The sequence below is a fragment of the Cupressus sempervirens genome, chromosome 5 (genome assembly GCF_028749045.1).
Source record: "Cupressus sempervirens isolate cs-2001-9-10 chromosome 5, ASM2874904v1, whole genome shotgun sequence".
In the NCBI taxonomy this organism is placed as follows: Eukaryota; Viridiplantae; Streptophyta; class Pinopsida; order Cupressales; family Cupressaceae; genus Cupressus; species Cupressus sempervirens.
This window is the reverse complement of record NC_143122.1, coordinates 48826068-48840916: the sequence shown is the minus strand read 5'-3', so window position 1 is coordinate 48840916 and position 14849 is coordinate 48826068. Positions and strand designations below refer to the sequence as shown.

General features: G+C 35.2%; 1 protein-coding gene across 1 annotated transcript in view; it reads right to left on the bottom strand.

Moving 5' to 3' along the window:
* LOC149554485 (Ribosomal protein S24e family protein) overlaps positions 1-14849 on the bottom strand; it is a 135847-nt gene that overhangs the window by 63327 nt on the left and 57671 nt on the right. The window contains exons 3-4 of the mRNA XM_089828538.1: positions 3551-3635; positions 3393-3440 (exon numbers count right to left, since the gene is read on the bottom strand). Of these exons, the coding sequence (XP_089684664.1) occupies positions 3393-3440; positions 3551-3635 (133 nt within the window). The remainder of the gene's footprint in view (positions 1-3392; positions 3441-3550; positions 3636-14849) is intronic.

Sequence of the window (14849 nt, the reverse complement as noted above, 5' to 3'; positions counted from 1 at the left end):
TGAATTAATACTCCATATCGTAGGCATAGATAAGAGTTATCACCAATGTTACTAAATAGATAATCAGTAGAGATACAGAAATGACTCTCCACTCTAGGTGAAGTGATCCCACCACTAGCCGATCAGAGTATTAAAACCGAAATGAGAAATGATTAACAAGGAAGTTAAAAGGAACATTTTTGGCAAGCCACCCTATATGCCACAGAAGCAAGGAGGTCCCACCAAAGGGAAAGACAAAGAAAATTTGAAAAAAAAAAATATGTGAATCCCACAAGTTTGACCCAGTGCATAATTGGCATGATGCATAATGAACGCCGAATATTATTGGCATGTCACATAATGACCGGAAGTCAAGATGAATTTCAGTTATAATGCAATATAAACTTGGGTGTCATAAACATGGAAAATGGTTTATTAACAATGGTTCTATCTCATATAATCTCTCCTTGTGGATACCAACGAAGAAGGTCAATTGCAGCAGACTTAATATAAAGAGGCCTTCTAGGATACGTGGGAGTATAGAAATGTAAAACTCGGGTATGGATATATTTTTAATTTCTATTCATCATTATATTTATTTATATCAAAATTGAATATAATGTGGGATGATATATAATTGTATGAATAAATATATAGTAGTATTGATAATGCAAGTCATAATAGAATAATTTTTTATGAGCCATTATGAGACATTTCATAAATTATTGAATAATAGTTATAAGTGGTTTTTATTTTTAATAAGAGCTATGTACCTTGATATTTTCCTTCGAGAATATTATTGCAAGAAAAAGAGGGAGATTGATGTTAAGAGGGAGTCTAGTAAAACTGTTTGACACGTCCAACATAATTATTGTTGACAAGAGTCATTAGATAATTTAAGGAGTAACAAGGGAATCTTTGAAATTGCAACACTCATTTATTTGGGGGTTCCCAGGAGGGTAAAGTGATGTAAATTTCATATCAAATGCCAACTATAATTTGCATTGTGATGCTAGAAGAAACTACAAATCAGAGTCTAACATGCATATAAAGGACTCGCACTATGAAGGATAGCATTGGGAAGAGAAGAATGGTGCATTAGGAAGTTAGTGGTTCATTAGATAAGATTATTCTTTGCAAAGAAGAATAGAAAGAAGTTTTCCATATTTGAATATGATGCAGAATTGTTTGACAACATAAGAGGAGGAATTTCACATTGTGGGGGGGAACTAATAAACAATGTTCTATTCCCACTTGAATCATCTTTAAAGGGGATGACCTTGTAGGAAAAGCAAGTTGGTACTTTACATATGCTACCAAATATTGTGCAGACTCAATCTAATGACAATAGCTCCAAAGACCCTGATGATCAAGATGGATAAAGTGAGGTTCTTGAAACAAACATTTTTGATGATTGAGATTATGAGATTCTTCTACATTTAGAGGGAGTGTGACACTTCTTCTAAGGCAACGCGAGAGCTTAGAAGATTAATACTCAGAGGGAGTCTAGAAATACATGTGTATGATTGCATGATTTTGATAGGTCTTGAGAAAGTATTGACTTATCACTAGAAAATCAAAATATTGATATCAGATTCAAAGTAAGTTTGACAGACATCCTTGGCTGAAGATAGCTTATGAGGAAGTAACTAGAGGACCTAACTTCCCAAGATCATTGTTCAGAGGGAGAATTTTGAGATGCAATCCTTTGTGAGTGATATCTTCTTTATGAGAAGTTCTAAGTGAAACTCCTTGTAATGCATTCTTCTCTGTGACAAAAAATTAAAGTGAAAGCCTTTGTACCACCCTCAAACTAGGTTCATGGTGGTTACTATATGTAATGAAAGGTGACGATCTTTAATTGACATATATGAACAGAAGGTAACCATTATAAGATGACAATTTTATAAATGGTAGACCTGTTATCATGACAGACTTCATTAAATTATTGTCCTAGCGTGCTGGAAATCATGATAACAAACAAACAGAAGGTAACCATTGTAAGGTGGTGATCTTATAAATGGTAGACCTGTTATCATGGTTCTTTGGGCCGGATTTCGCCAGACACCATGATAACCAACTTGTTATGGTTCTTTGGGCCGGATCTTGCCAGACACGATAGTTACTACTATAGACCACACTTAAGGTGGTGTTTTATAGTTATGGAAATTGCTTCAATTGTGTGTTACGAAAGGTGAGAAATTTAGCCTCATAGTGAATTGAATATCATACTAAAATGATATCTCTTCATATTCTTAAGAGCATAATGTGTTCTACGAATCCTCCCTAGCTAAGAGGGAGTGTTAAGATTGTAGCTTCTATCGGATTGATTTTATCATGAGATACCTTGTTGATGGTAAATTATTTTTAAGATAAATATCTTATATATATGTATGTATGTATGTATGTATGTATTACATATATGGTTAACATATTAATATTACATATATGCTTAAGATGAGTTACATATATGGTTATTTATATAACAATTATATTAATATGTTAACTAATGATGTTTAACCATAGAGACATGTCTCTTCTCATATTTATGAGTCCTGAAATCTGCATTTGGAAAATCATCAATAACAATGGCAATATAAGTACATTTGAAAAAACGATCCATGTTACTTAATAGTAATCTCTATATAAGGAGCTTTCGTCTCCTTTGTAATAACTGAATATCAAACAATTATCATTTCAATAACTGCTGTAGTATTTCTGGGTTTAATTTATATGCATTAAGTACAGGCTAACACATTGCATTTAACCACTGCCTGTGGGAATAGGCTGTGTTGCTGAAGATGATTTTAGAGATGCCTTTAAATCAGATTTTTATGCAATTATTTGTCAGTTGGATTCAGGTAATATTTCCATTAAATTTTTTTTATTCTCACACAATGGTACACCATAAGGTTCAACAGTTGGAAACAAAACAATTGGGGGACTCACTTTTGATACATTAACACTGATCTTGTATCAAAGCATGACTAAACTTCAACACCTATTACAAAATGTAGAAATACTAAATAGAACTAACAAAAGCAGATTTAAAAGAATACTTGTGAAAACAAGTGGTTCAAAGATACATCATTTAGCAGTAACTACTCTCATAGTTATTTCCTAACAAACTCCCTCAACAAAAAGGTAAATGTGGCCTTCAATAATTGCTTAAAAATGTTTTGCCTGACCATTGTAATCAATATGAATCTTCAAGCATTTCAGTAATTGAGATACAGATAATAGTCAATTAGAGTCCACACCAGTACTAACATTGACATCCATAACATCCATAGAAGCATCCAGTGCAAATCAGAGAATCAGAAGCATTGCAGAGCTAAAACAGTTTTAAATTATTCATAAGGATTACAATTTACTATTGGTGTGGGAAGCATAGAAAATAGCTTAATACTCACAGCTTTTCCTTCAAAAGAAAGTGCATTACTCCACAGAAAGCGATCTGCCTGACATGCAGAGGAAATTTTAAACTCTGTTCTAACATATATTGCATGATACCAAAGGATAACAGTGGAACAATGACAACTTGAGTTATGATGTATTTAGAAATTCAAACCTCCTGCAGCCAATACTGGCGCCCTTTAGCAGCTACCATTCTTAATGCTGTAGCATAAGCAGCCCTGGAGGGGAACTGCAATATCCTACTCAACAAGAAACAACATAGCTACAGCAAATTAAATCATCATTAAATAAAAGAAAAAGTAGGACCAGATTATACATAGATCATAGCTATAATACCTTAAGAGACATCTAAAAATTTAATATAGAACTAAGAAACAACATCCAAACAAATATAAGCTTCAAAATTTAAGGCTTTATTGATACTAAAATCAAATACACAATTGCATCTTAAATTTTTAGATCAATTATACTTTGTTCTCCATGCCACAGGAAGTTGTAAGATAAACAGGAGGAAGTAATAATCATTCCCATAAGATTAAAATTCAACATTCAATGATCAAGAAGCAACACCCAAGAATGAGGAAGACAGATCATGAATGACTCGAAGCGTAAAAGCATGACGAGGAAATATCTCAGTTTACAATATAATGCACAACAATATTTACAATACATATTGACTTTTTAAAGGACAACCCTCTTCATTTGTCTGTCATAAATCCTATTTATTTGGGTTTTATTAAATAAACATAATTATGCCACATGGTATCACAAAACAACATAAAATTTGTCAATAAATTATGCTAACAAATGCAAATCATGTAGAAAACAAGTAAATAACATGTATACAGACAATTAACTCAGTATCCCACACATATAATATCACAAAACAACTTAGAATATGTCAATAAAGTATGCCAACATAGAACACAAGTAAAAATCACGCATAAAGACAATTCATTGACATTTCTCTACGTATTTGAGGATTCATGTGTAAAAACATTGATACAAAGAATACAGCTGTCAATATCTTATAAAAACAAATTTAATCAGGAAACTTGGTATGGGAAAAAGTATGCGAAGAGAAACAAAGAGACCAACTGCAAATAATAGTGTAAATAAATAATTGCATTCTACTAAATGTGACCTATGTACAAAGCTAGAATACCACATTAAACCTGGCCACTTAGAAAATTCAAAGCTAAACTAAAATAGGAGCTGAAATTTCACATTTGCCTATATAATATATAGTGCTGGAAATTAGGAAGGTAAAGCAAGTTAGCTTCTCTGCATTTTTGTTGTTGTCAACAGGCATTTGATAGGTGGCCCTAAGCTGCTGCGATGAATTGGTTCCATGAGAAGTCGTGCCATTTTTATCATCAAACTTGGTGCCATATCAAGATACTTCTAGTGGGTTACAGATTGACACAAACTTGCAAAGTATTTCCATTATCGCAGTTTGCAAGAAAACTTCTGCAAAAGTGCGATAATGATGTCCTGCACTGCTGTCAATCTGCAAGGTGAAACTTTAAAAGAGTTCAAAAATAGTGTGAAAATATATCCATTATGGAAACGATAAAGATGCGGAAGATAAAACATGTATTCAAATCCTTTATTACATCTAATTGCACATTTGAGTAAGAAAAGGAATTGCACAAAAAGGTGAAAGAAGACTAGTCTCTCACCCATAACTCCTTGTTGCACGCACAAAATGTGTGTACTTGTGCTCCAATGTATTTGTGATTTAAAGATGGTATGCAGTTGCTTTTTTAAAAAGTACCATGACTTTGCATTTCAAGTTCTTATGTGAAAATGGCTTGGAGACATTTTCATTTATGGATTAGATAGATGATTGATCAATGGTTGAGATTGGTCCAAGTGATCAATGGCTGAGGATCATTGCCAAAAGTGGAGAGAGCACCCTCCAAGTGGAACCTCGTAATTGACACATTTGAAGAGGGCACGGAGCAAAGAAATTTGGATTGTCGTGAGGTTTTCACACCATCGCCCCATTGTAAATGATGACGCCCTCTTATCACTCATAGTTGCTAGGTTTTGGCAATTTAGTTGGCAGTTCAGAATTTAAAAGGGTTGAGTAGTGATTAAGCAATCAAGTTGCCAAGTTGCAATTTAAAGTGGGAGTTTTAAAATTGAAGCCCTTAAAGGGTTGAGTTGTAGTGGGTTGAGCGAATTGTAGTGGGTTGAGCGAAAAATCCTAAGTGCTAACATTTTGGCTAGTCAAATACATTATAAAGGCATATTTTATGCATAAGGGCCTGAAAAACCTTATAAAAATTAATTTTCCATACTTCAAATGTGAAAAGTCATAACGAAGATCATTTTTTCTTTTATAAAAATACATAAAATTGGGACATTTAGGAATTTCCCCACTTAAAATGATCAAAATCCAGACATGGCATGAATTTCCCCACTTAGAATGATGAAATCGTATATGGCATGAACTTCCCCACTTAAAATGGTGAAAATTCAAACATGGTATGAATTTCCCCACTTAAATGATGAAAATCCAAACATGACATGAATTTCTCCAATTCAGCAAATATTTTCAATAAACAATTCTAAGTGTTGGCCCACTTATCCAAGCATGAGTTGATTTTCCCCATCTAGATACTAAGGATAGGGAATATGGTGAAGACTCCAAATCCAAAGTGATTTTCCCCTTGGGCTAAGAGCAATTTTGGGGTCGTAAAGTAAGGAATATCACAACAAGAGCATGAATTTTTTCAGACATGGTCAATGCTCCCTAGGATACACTTGAGGATGAGCAATAAATATTTTTATAGGATTGATTTATCCCTACATGGGTGAATTTCCCAACTCATGGGCAAGTGAAGATGAAATTTTCCAAGTGTAAATGTGGGAATTTATCCGTACATGGGTCAGATTTCCCCACTTGGATGACTAGAAATACCAATGGATATTCCTTAGAGTTCAAATTTCCCCTTTGGGGAGGTTAAAGGGTGGACTTAATGAAATAATAGCTATCCCTAAGCTGGTTAATTTTCCTTTGGTGAATTTTATATATATATCAAGAGAAATTAATTAAAATACATCTTACACAAACTTAAGGTGATGTTTTTATTTAATCCCACATAGCTTGTGTGGGTAAAACTCCAACCAAAATCTACTTTAAAAAAGCATGCTACAGTAACATAAGAATACAAAGGATTGACCAAGTGGTTATAGATTCATTGTTTCCAAAATTCTGAGAATTGCCATTAAATCACCTAATTCGCTGGTTCGGCGATTCGATTCAACCTGGACGATTTTTCATGAGTTGTGAATCAGATCAGCGGATTCATGAGATTCATAGAAAAAATCACATGAATCGGCCACATGGCAAGGCATAAAGTGGAATTAGTTTTTTAATAAAACATATGTTTTTTTAATTTATTTTTGATCTTTCCTCTTTGTTTTAACCCTAAAGGGCCTTCTAATTGTTAAGCATGAGTAGAAGAGAGGAAAAGTGAGAAAGAAGAGAAAAGAAAAACCACAGGTTTCCAACCAGCACAAAGGAAGAGCACCAAAGACATCAGAAATCTATTTGAGGCGGCCATAAATTGCATTGGCAGCATTGAGGAGTCAATAGCAACACTCCTCAACTCATTTGCAAGAGGTAAATGTTGAACCTTTTTTTGCATGTTAGTGTATTATGCATTTTTTGTTAAATTTTTTTAGTTTTCATTTACAAATCTTGAATGTTTTTTAGTTTTACTAAATTGCAAACTAGGGTTTTTTGTTTTGTAGCTTTTGTTTATTAGTTTCAAACTTTAATGTTTTCCTTGAATTTTGTTAATGCAGCAGCCCTTTGCTTACATTGTCTGTAATGGGTTAAAAAAATGAATGTTGGAAGTATACCAAAGAGTTTCCTAGAAAAAACAAATTTCAAACGAAAAATATGTTTTGTAAAGAAATAAATTTTGGTGGTATTTATAGATTCAAATACCACATTGCTGCTATACTTGGACATGATATTACAATTTCCACTCAACACACTGCTAAGGTAAAATGCACTTTTCTAGTGGCATTAGAAAAATATGAATAAGAGAAATTGAATAAGAAAATGCAACTTGAAGAGTTAAGGGCTATTGGCTCCCATGCTCCCATAGCCGCATCTACATCTGCATACAAACTGCTAAGATAAAATGCACTTTTCTAGTGGCATTAGAAAAATATGAATAAGAGAAATTGAATAAGAAAATGCAATTTGAAGAGTTAAGGGCTATTGGCTCCCATGCTCCCATAGCCGCATCTGCATCTGCATCAACTTCCGCATCTGTAGGCTGTGTTGGAGAGGGTTCTTTCAGGCCTCCTTTTTGTCCTAGTTCTAGTGCTCATGTGAGTGCTAGTGCTAGTCAATCTTATACTAAAATTCAGTCCAACTCCAACGTATTGCGGCCTAGAGTGCGGAAAAATAGAATGGATTGTTACTTTGTGCCATGCACTACTCTTGGCTCACAACCCATGCTTGAGGGTATGGGTTTGAACAAGGAGATTCATGATGTTGCCAAAAAAGAGATTTGCAAATTCTGATACTTTTGCAACATTCCATTTGTTGCAGCCAAGTAATTGATTCATTTTTCTTTGTTTTCTTTAAGGTTAAACTTAAAGTAAAACTTTAATTATATCTACTTGTTTTATGATTCATTGATTAATCATAGATTCACTTTACAAGCTTACATAATGATTTGACATCTAAATTTCTAATCATAATCTATTTGCGATAGGGCGGCTTATTGGCAAAACATGATAGATGCAATTGTCATTTGTGGTACAGGGTTTACAGCCCCAACTGAGGCTGAGTTGGGTGGATACCTCTTGGATAAAATGGTAGAGGATATGAAGGTTGAGCTTGAGGAGCACCGAAAGCAGTGGATCAAAAAGGGTTACAGCATAATGACTGATGGTTGAACAGATAGGAGGAATAGAACACTCCTCAATTTTCTTTTTTCCTGTGAAAGTGATTGATCATTCTACTCTCCTACATACATAATTGTGAATCATGATTGAATATTTCAATTTTGATTTATTGATTACTAATTTGTTGATGATCCATTACGATTTATTGTTTTGTAGGATATACCATGTTCCTCAAATCCATTGATGCTTCTGCTCATATAAAAATGCCGCATACTTATGTGAGGTTATTGAGGAAGTCATAGCAAAGGTGGGGGAACAACATGTGGTGCAGGTGGTGACGGATAATGCAACAAGTTATGTTGTTGCAGGTAAACTTTTAACTTGTCAAGTTTTGAAAATTCACTTATTTGAATTTTGAACTTTTTTTAATTCTATGTTTCTTAAGTTCTAACATGTTTGAATTTCTAATTAACTTAAAATTGTTGTAGATAAACTTTTGATGGAGAGGCAACCCACCATATTTTGGTCTCCTTGTGCAACACACTACATTGACCTCATGTTGGAGGAAATTGGCAAGCTTGAGTCGGTCAAATCATGTATCGAAAGGGCAAAAAATATATGCAAGTTTATTTATAATCATTTATTCGTCCTTAGCACAATGAGGAAGTACACAAGAGGCAAGGAGTTTGCTCGTCTAGCCATCACGAGGTTTGCCTCGAATTTCATCACACTGCAGTCCTTGTTGACATCAAGGAACAATTTGAGGAGCATGTTTGTTGGGCGAGAGTGGATTTCATCTTCCTATGCTACAACCACTACACGGGTAGATGTGGTGAATTGCATCTTTGATGATGGTGGTTTTTTGAAACCTGCTAAAGAAATCCTTAAGGTAAATTTATTGCAATTTAACATTTACTATTTTACTATTTAGTATTTAATATTTAATATTTAATATTTAATTGTTTAATCATTTAGTTTTACTTTAAGTTATATTAATTTTATATTTAAATTTTGACTCAAATTTTTTGTTTACATTATATGCAAGTCAATGAGCCCCTTGTATCTCTCCTACAAACTGTTGATGGGGAGAAGCCCTCTATGGGCTACATATATGAGGGCATGGATAGGGCCAAGGAGACCATTAGAGCCCAGTATGCAGGAGTGCAAGAGAAGTATGCCCCTATTTGGGATATCATTGATAGGAGATGACAGAATCAGCTCCACCAACCCATCCATGCAGTAGCTTACTTTTTGAATCGACATTTTGTTTTTGTCCTAACTTCAAGGCAGATGAGGAGGTTATCACCAGCTTATATACAATGATCTAGAGGTTTAGTAGTGACGACGATAGCGCAGTTGCAACCATTTTGAGCGACAAGTTCAAAAATAAAGGGATACTTTTCTCTAGCAGGATGGCCATAGATGCTCGGACAACAATACAGCCATGTAAAAGATATATAATATATTCATGAATCTAGAGTTTGACTTATAAGTTGTGCATTTTAATTATTGATTATGTAATTTTAAAGTTGTAAATGAGACTAATTGTTTTTGTTTTCCCTTATTTCAGATAGATGGTGGCAAATGTTTGGGCCCACAACCCCAAAACTTCAAAAAATTGTCATTTATATTCTAAGTCAGCCAAACAACGCTTCTGGATGTGAGCAAGTTGGTACATGTTTGAGCACATCCACTCGAACAGGAGAAATAGGTTGACTGTACAGAGGTTGAATGATCTTGTCTTTGTGCATTACAACCTTGATCTTAGGACTAGACAGATTTTGGGCGCACACTCCCCTTCGATCATTCTGGAGGAGATTGATCCAGAATTAGAGTGGCTCACTAAAGCTGTGGATCCAGTCTTCACTGAGGAAGACCATGAGTGGGTTGACTAGGTGGATAGAGAGGCTGAAGCTGTGGCTATGGCAGAGGAGGTAGCTAGAGCATGTTCAAGCACTGGTAGATGCACACGCACAGGCATAGACACAGGCCGTAGTGATGTTCGTGAGCCCATCTTACATGCAAGGGATATGGCTCAGCAATCCTCTAGGACCTACCTTAGATGTCGTTCTAGTAGGCAGACTGGGGATACTCAAAGGCTAAGGCTAAGGCTGCGACCGAGCTTGAGGATGATGATGAGGCTTGAGCTAGAACCTTGTTTTTTTCATTTTGTTTACAAATATTGATAGACATGTGTTTCACGGATCTTCATCTTAAATTCTTACATATATTTATGATTTGATGTCCTATGGATCTTCATCTTACATACATTCTATGATTTGAATCATTATGATCATATGACTTCTCATAACTTACTATGTGATGGATGCGTTACGTATGTGATGGATTTATCATTTATGTTCCGTGTTTATGTATTTTAACTTCTATTTGATGATGGTATAGTGTGTTTAAGTTATATTCAATAAATGGTTCATGAAATAAGTTTTAAATTGTTAAAATCTCTAAATTTAAAGTGTTTTTTTTAATTTGCCAATTCATAGTCGATTCATGGGTGATTCATGGCCAATTCACGATTCGATTTGGCCTTTGCCGATTCCGATCCGATTTCAATTCTTGTTACTTTGGTTAAAGGTGGTGAAAATAAAAGCTTGAAGGATGGAAAAGAAATTGCCCAACCATAGGAGGGCTGAGAATTGATCAAAGGAGGGAGGATAGAGGCATCAACTATTAACAAGAGCTTGGTAGATCTGATTGCTCATGTAAAATCAGAAATTTTTCCTAGCTACCAAGGAAGAAATTCATAAGGTAAGCTGATAATAAACAAGTGTATTTGGGTTTTAATCTGAAAATTTCCCTATGGGGGGTGACCATTAGGTTTGTATGCAAGGCAAGAGAGTGACCATACGACCACTTTTTACCTGTATAAACATCCCAAATCCACTATATAGTGGTTTGTTGTCAGGAAGAGTCCTTTTGCCAAGGGGAGGAAGATTAACGGGTCTAGCATCCAAAGATCGTACAAACATCTTGAGATACAAAGACAAAAGAAGGCAGGAACAGCTCTTGCACTTAAGATACAAACACAGATATCTCTACTACGACAAATTGTAACACAAAAGCAGCATCTTCTTTTGCTTTCACTGAACCTATTTCAAGTTGTTGCACAAGTGGAGGCATCCCACCTGCAGATACTAATAAGTCTAAGAATGTGTTTGCAAGTGAATGTCAGGTGACCATACAGATGTCGTCATTCATGGCAACATACATGATTGGTTTAGTCACTAATTGTTGCCACATTTTCAGTCCTCCATTCTTGAACTTCTAGGATTAGGATTAAGTGAATGTGATGTCATGTCTATGTCTAGATTACCCTCAAGGAGCTTGTCCTCTCATTTATTCCTTTGTGTACACCTAGGTGGGCACTCAAAAGCAATCTAATGCATTCGTTCATATTAGGTGATTAGGAAAGGGAGGGTAAGTATATGCATTTCCTAGATAAGAGGGAAGTTCTGAAACCCTAATGCTTTGATCAAGTGTTTCATTGAAGGCATGATATAGGTAGAATGGAGAGATCTTGGGCATACTCAGAGCAAATGGCAGCAAAGAATATGAGATCCAAGGTTAAAATATGATATGCAGATCATGAGAACAAGCTAGAAACAAGATGAATTAAATTCGATGCAGAGTGAGCACTGAAAGATGCAGAAATGGTTAAGAACACGGTCAAAGGTGGCAAAGACCAAAGTTGAAATCAAATCAATGGTCCAAAACACATCTAAACGTCCACATCATTGAGTTGAATAGTGAAGTCACCTTGGAAAGTCACAACCGTCAAATGGAAATCAAATTAACGGTGCAAAATGCATCGGGATCTCCACGTAACCAGTTGAAAAGTCGTGTCCTTAAGTATTTTAAGTGGTTTTCTCTCTTCCGATGTTACGATAAAGACTGATGGAGGATTGTAAAGGCGAGTGCTGAGTATCCCAGTCTTACGATATACCATATTGTCATAGCATCACGGGTGTGTATTTCAAGTTTTCGATCTCAAGATTGTCGCATTGTCATTTCGTCGTGTCCCATGGTAAATGTTAAATGATACGATGTTACAATAGGCTGAGGAGCGTATGAGTGTAAAAGTTAAAAAAGGAACTCGTGACCATACGAAAATAGAGGGATTGTAACATCGTAAAGACATAAGATGTTGAGGTTTTTAAAGGTTCCAATCTTACGATAAATGGAAGATCGTGTAAGCGTAAATGTTCTTAAAGAGACTTCTAGAGTTACAAAGCAATGTCAGTGTATGGTCGTAAGAACAATGAGTGCTAAGGTTGTAAAATGATACGATGTTACAATAAACTAAGGTGCGGAAGATCGTAAAGGCTAATAAGGAGACTTACGAAGATACAAAGAGCAGTGTATCATGAGATCGCAGGAACAAACAGCGAGGGTTTCTAAAGTTACAACAAAGGGAGATAATAGGTACGGTCAAGTGTTAGAGATTGAAGCAACAAGGGAAAAGTAAGGAGGATTGCTAGGTTTAAATCGCGATCGTTGATTCAAGATCGATGGCCAAAATTCAAACTTGATGTGAAGGTTGAAATACGAATTACATGGATTTGGCACTAATAACAGAATACGAAGGGAATGAAGATTTTCGCAGGGTTTTTGAAGCCGCATGAAGATAAACGTTTGCCAGGTGTTCTCAGAGGTGCCATGGGATTAGAATCTTCGCTGGGAAAGATGCCACATGTTCCTACCATGTTGCAGAATACATATTTTCATGTTTTATTCATATTTTCTTTCTATTGTGTGACTGTTGCACTGCCAAAACTAAGGAGTGACAGGAGACTATAAATGTAATTTCTGATGATAATGAAAGGATCGGCAATTTTATGCAACTTTTCCCCCTGTATTTCCATATACAAAGTGAGAATCAAGAGGTTGTATGAAATGGAGGATTTGATTGATATCTACAACTAGGTCTTGTGTGATCTTAATTCCATTTGTGATCAGCATTTCTAATGTTTTGTTTATTGTCTCTTCCAGCTGAGCTAACCATGCATAATAAAGTAGTCTCTATGGGATTGTAGGACAAATGTATTTGAAGCTGGTGATATCTTACTAGATTCCATTTTAGTGGAGGGTTATTAGCCAAGGTGGATTCCATTTCATCTTTCATGTGCATCTCTGCTCTCTCCCTAGATTACATTTCAGTAGGACTAATCTACATTTAGATTAGAGTATAGTATTAGAAGGGCTTTAAGATAACTTGCGATATCCATCTCACTGGGTGTTATAGGTTGCCCAAATCTATTTCTGTCTAGGGTGTTTGTAGTTATGAACATCCTAGTTTATCCTCTTTTGCTCTCAAGTTAAGTGCATACCCCCATCCCAATAATCTATTAAAGACATTATTCATTGCATATCTTGCATATAAGGGAGTTGTAACTTATAATTCAGAGGGCAATGATATAACACATACACTAACCCATTTCTTGGTGACATCCTTTGTTTTCTCACTTTCTAGGCATCTAGAGTCAAGGTAAACCCAAGTTAGAAAGAGGGACAAATTGTTAACCAACACTAATGTCAGTGATAAGTGTTTGTATGTCAAGAATGCTAAAAATGCCTAAGTCTAGGATAGGCATATAGAGCACAGTTGAATAGTTTTGGTCGGCAAAACGAGAGAATTTATCAAATGAGTCTATAACTTCAAGAATGTGGTATGAGGAATGTATTTGATCTAAACTATAATTGCAAGCATTAGTATGTGATGTGGTATTAGATATAGTAGTGTGAAATGGCACGGGTCCAAGAAGTCAACATTACAGGACCATTTTTGCTGATTGGATTATTTGGCTTAGTAAATTGAATTGTCAATTAGCATTGTTGGGACGACTTCCAAGAACACAACTCTTGGATGGCATGGTCTAATTTTATATTTTGGTTTGTATATGGACACATTTTGTAAAGCTTTGTCTAAGCTGACTGGAATAAAGAATCTAAGTGGTATAAAGGAAAGTATTTTGTTATGCGAGAATATGTGACAATTAAGTCATGTACTTGTGATGTGTGAGCCTTGATGTTGAATGTCAAAACAAACCAGACTTGAACTTCATTGGAACTAATCAAGCACTAAGATGCTATGTATAGTTCAAGCTTTTGATGTAATACTTTATTGTATTGGACAATGAATCCTTAAAGATGGCTATAACCTTCATCCTCTACTAGTGAGCTTCCTTTTTGTTCTTTCAACTCTTAACAGGGTTGCAGACCCATAACACGATCTAGTCTCCAAACATGGACTAATGTACTAAATCCAATGTATCAACTCCTAACAGGGTCAAGTCTCCTAACGGGGACATTTTTAGATTATTACATTATCTTGTGGTAATTCCTACTGGAGTTTCCCCTCGGCCAAAGTTTCCTCGAATCAAATCATGGTGGTATGAATTCTCTTGTTGTGTACGCTTTATCATTTGATTTGTTATATGGCTTTGTGGTAACAAGTTTAATTTAATTAAAAGTGTTGCAACACTGATTTAACCTCCCCCCCCCCCACTGCAACCTCTCACTATTGCTTGATCCTAAATAAATGTAATATATAATTGCAA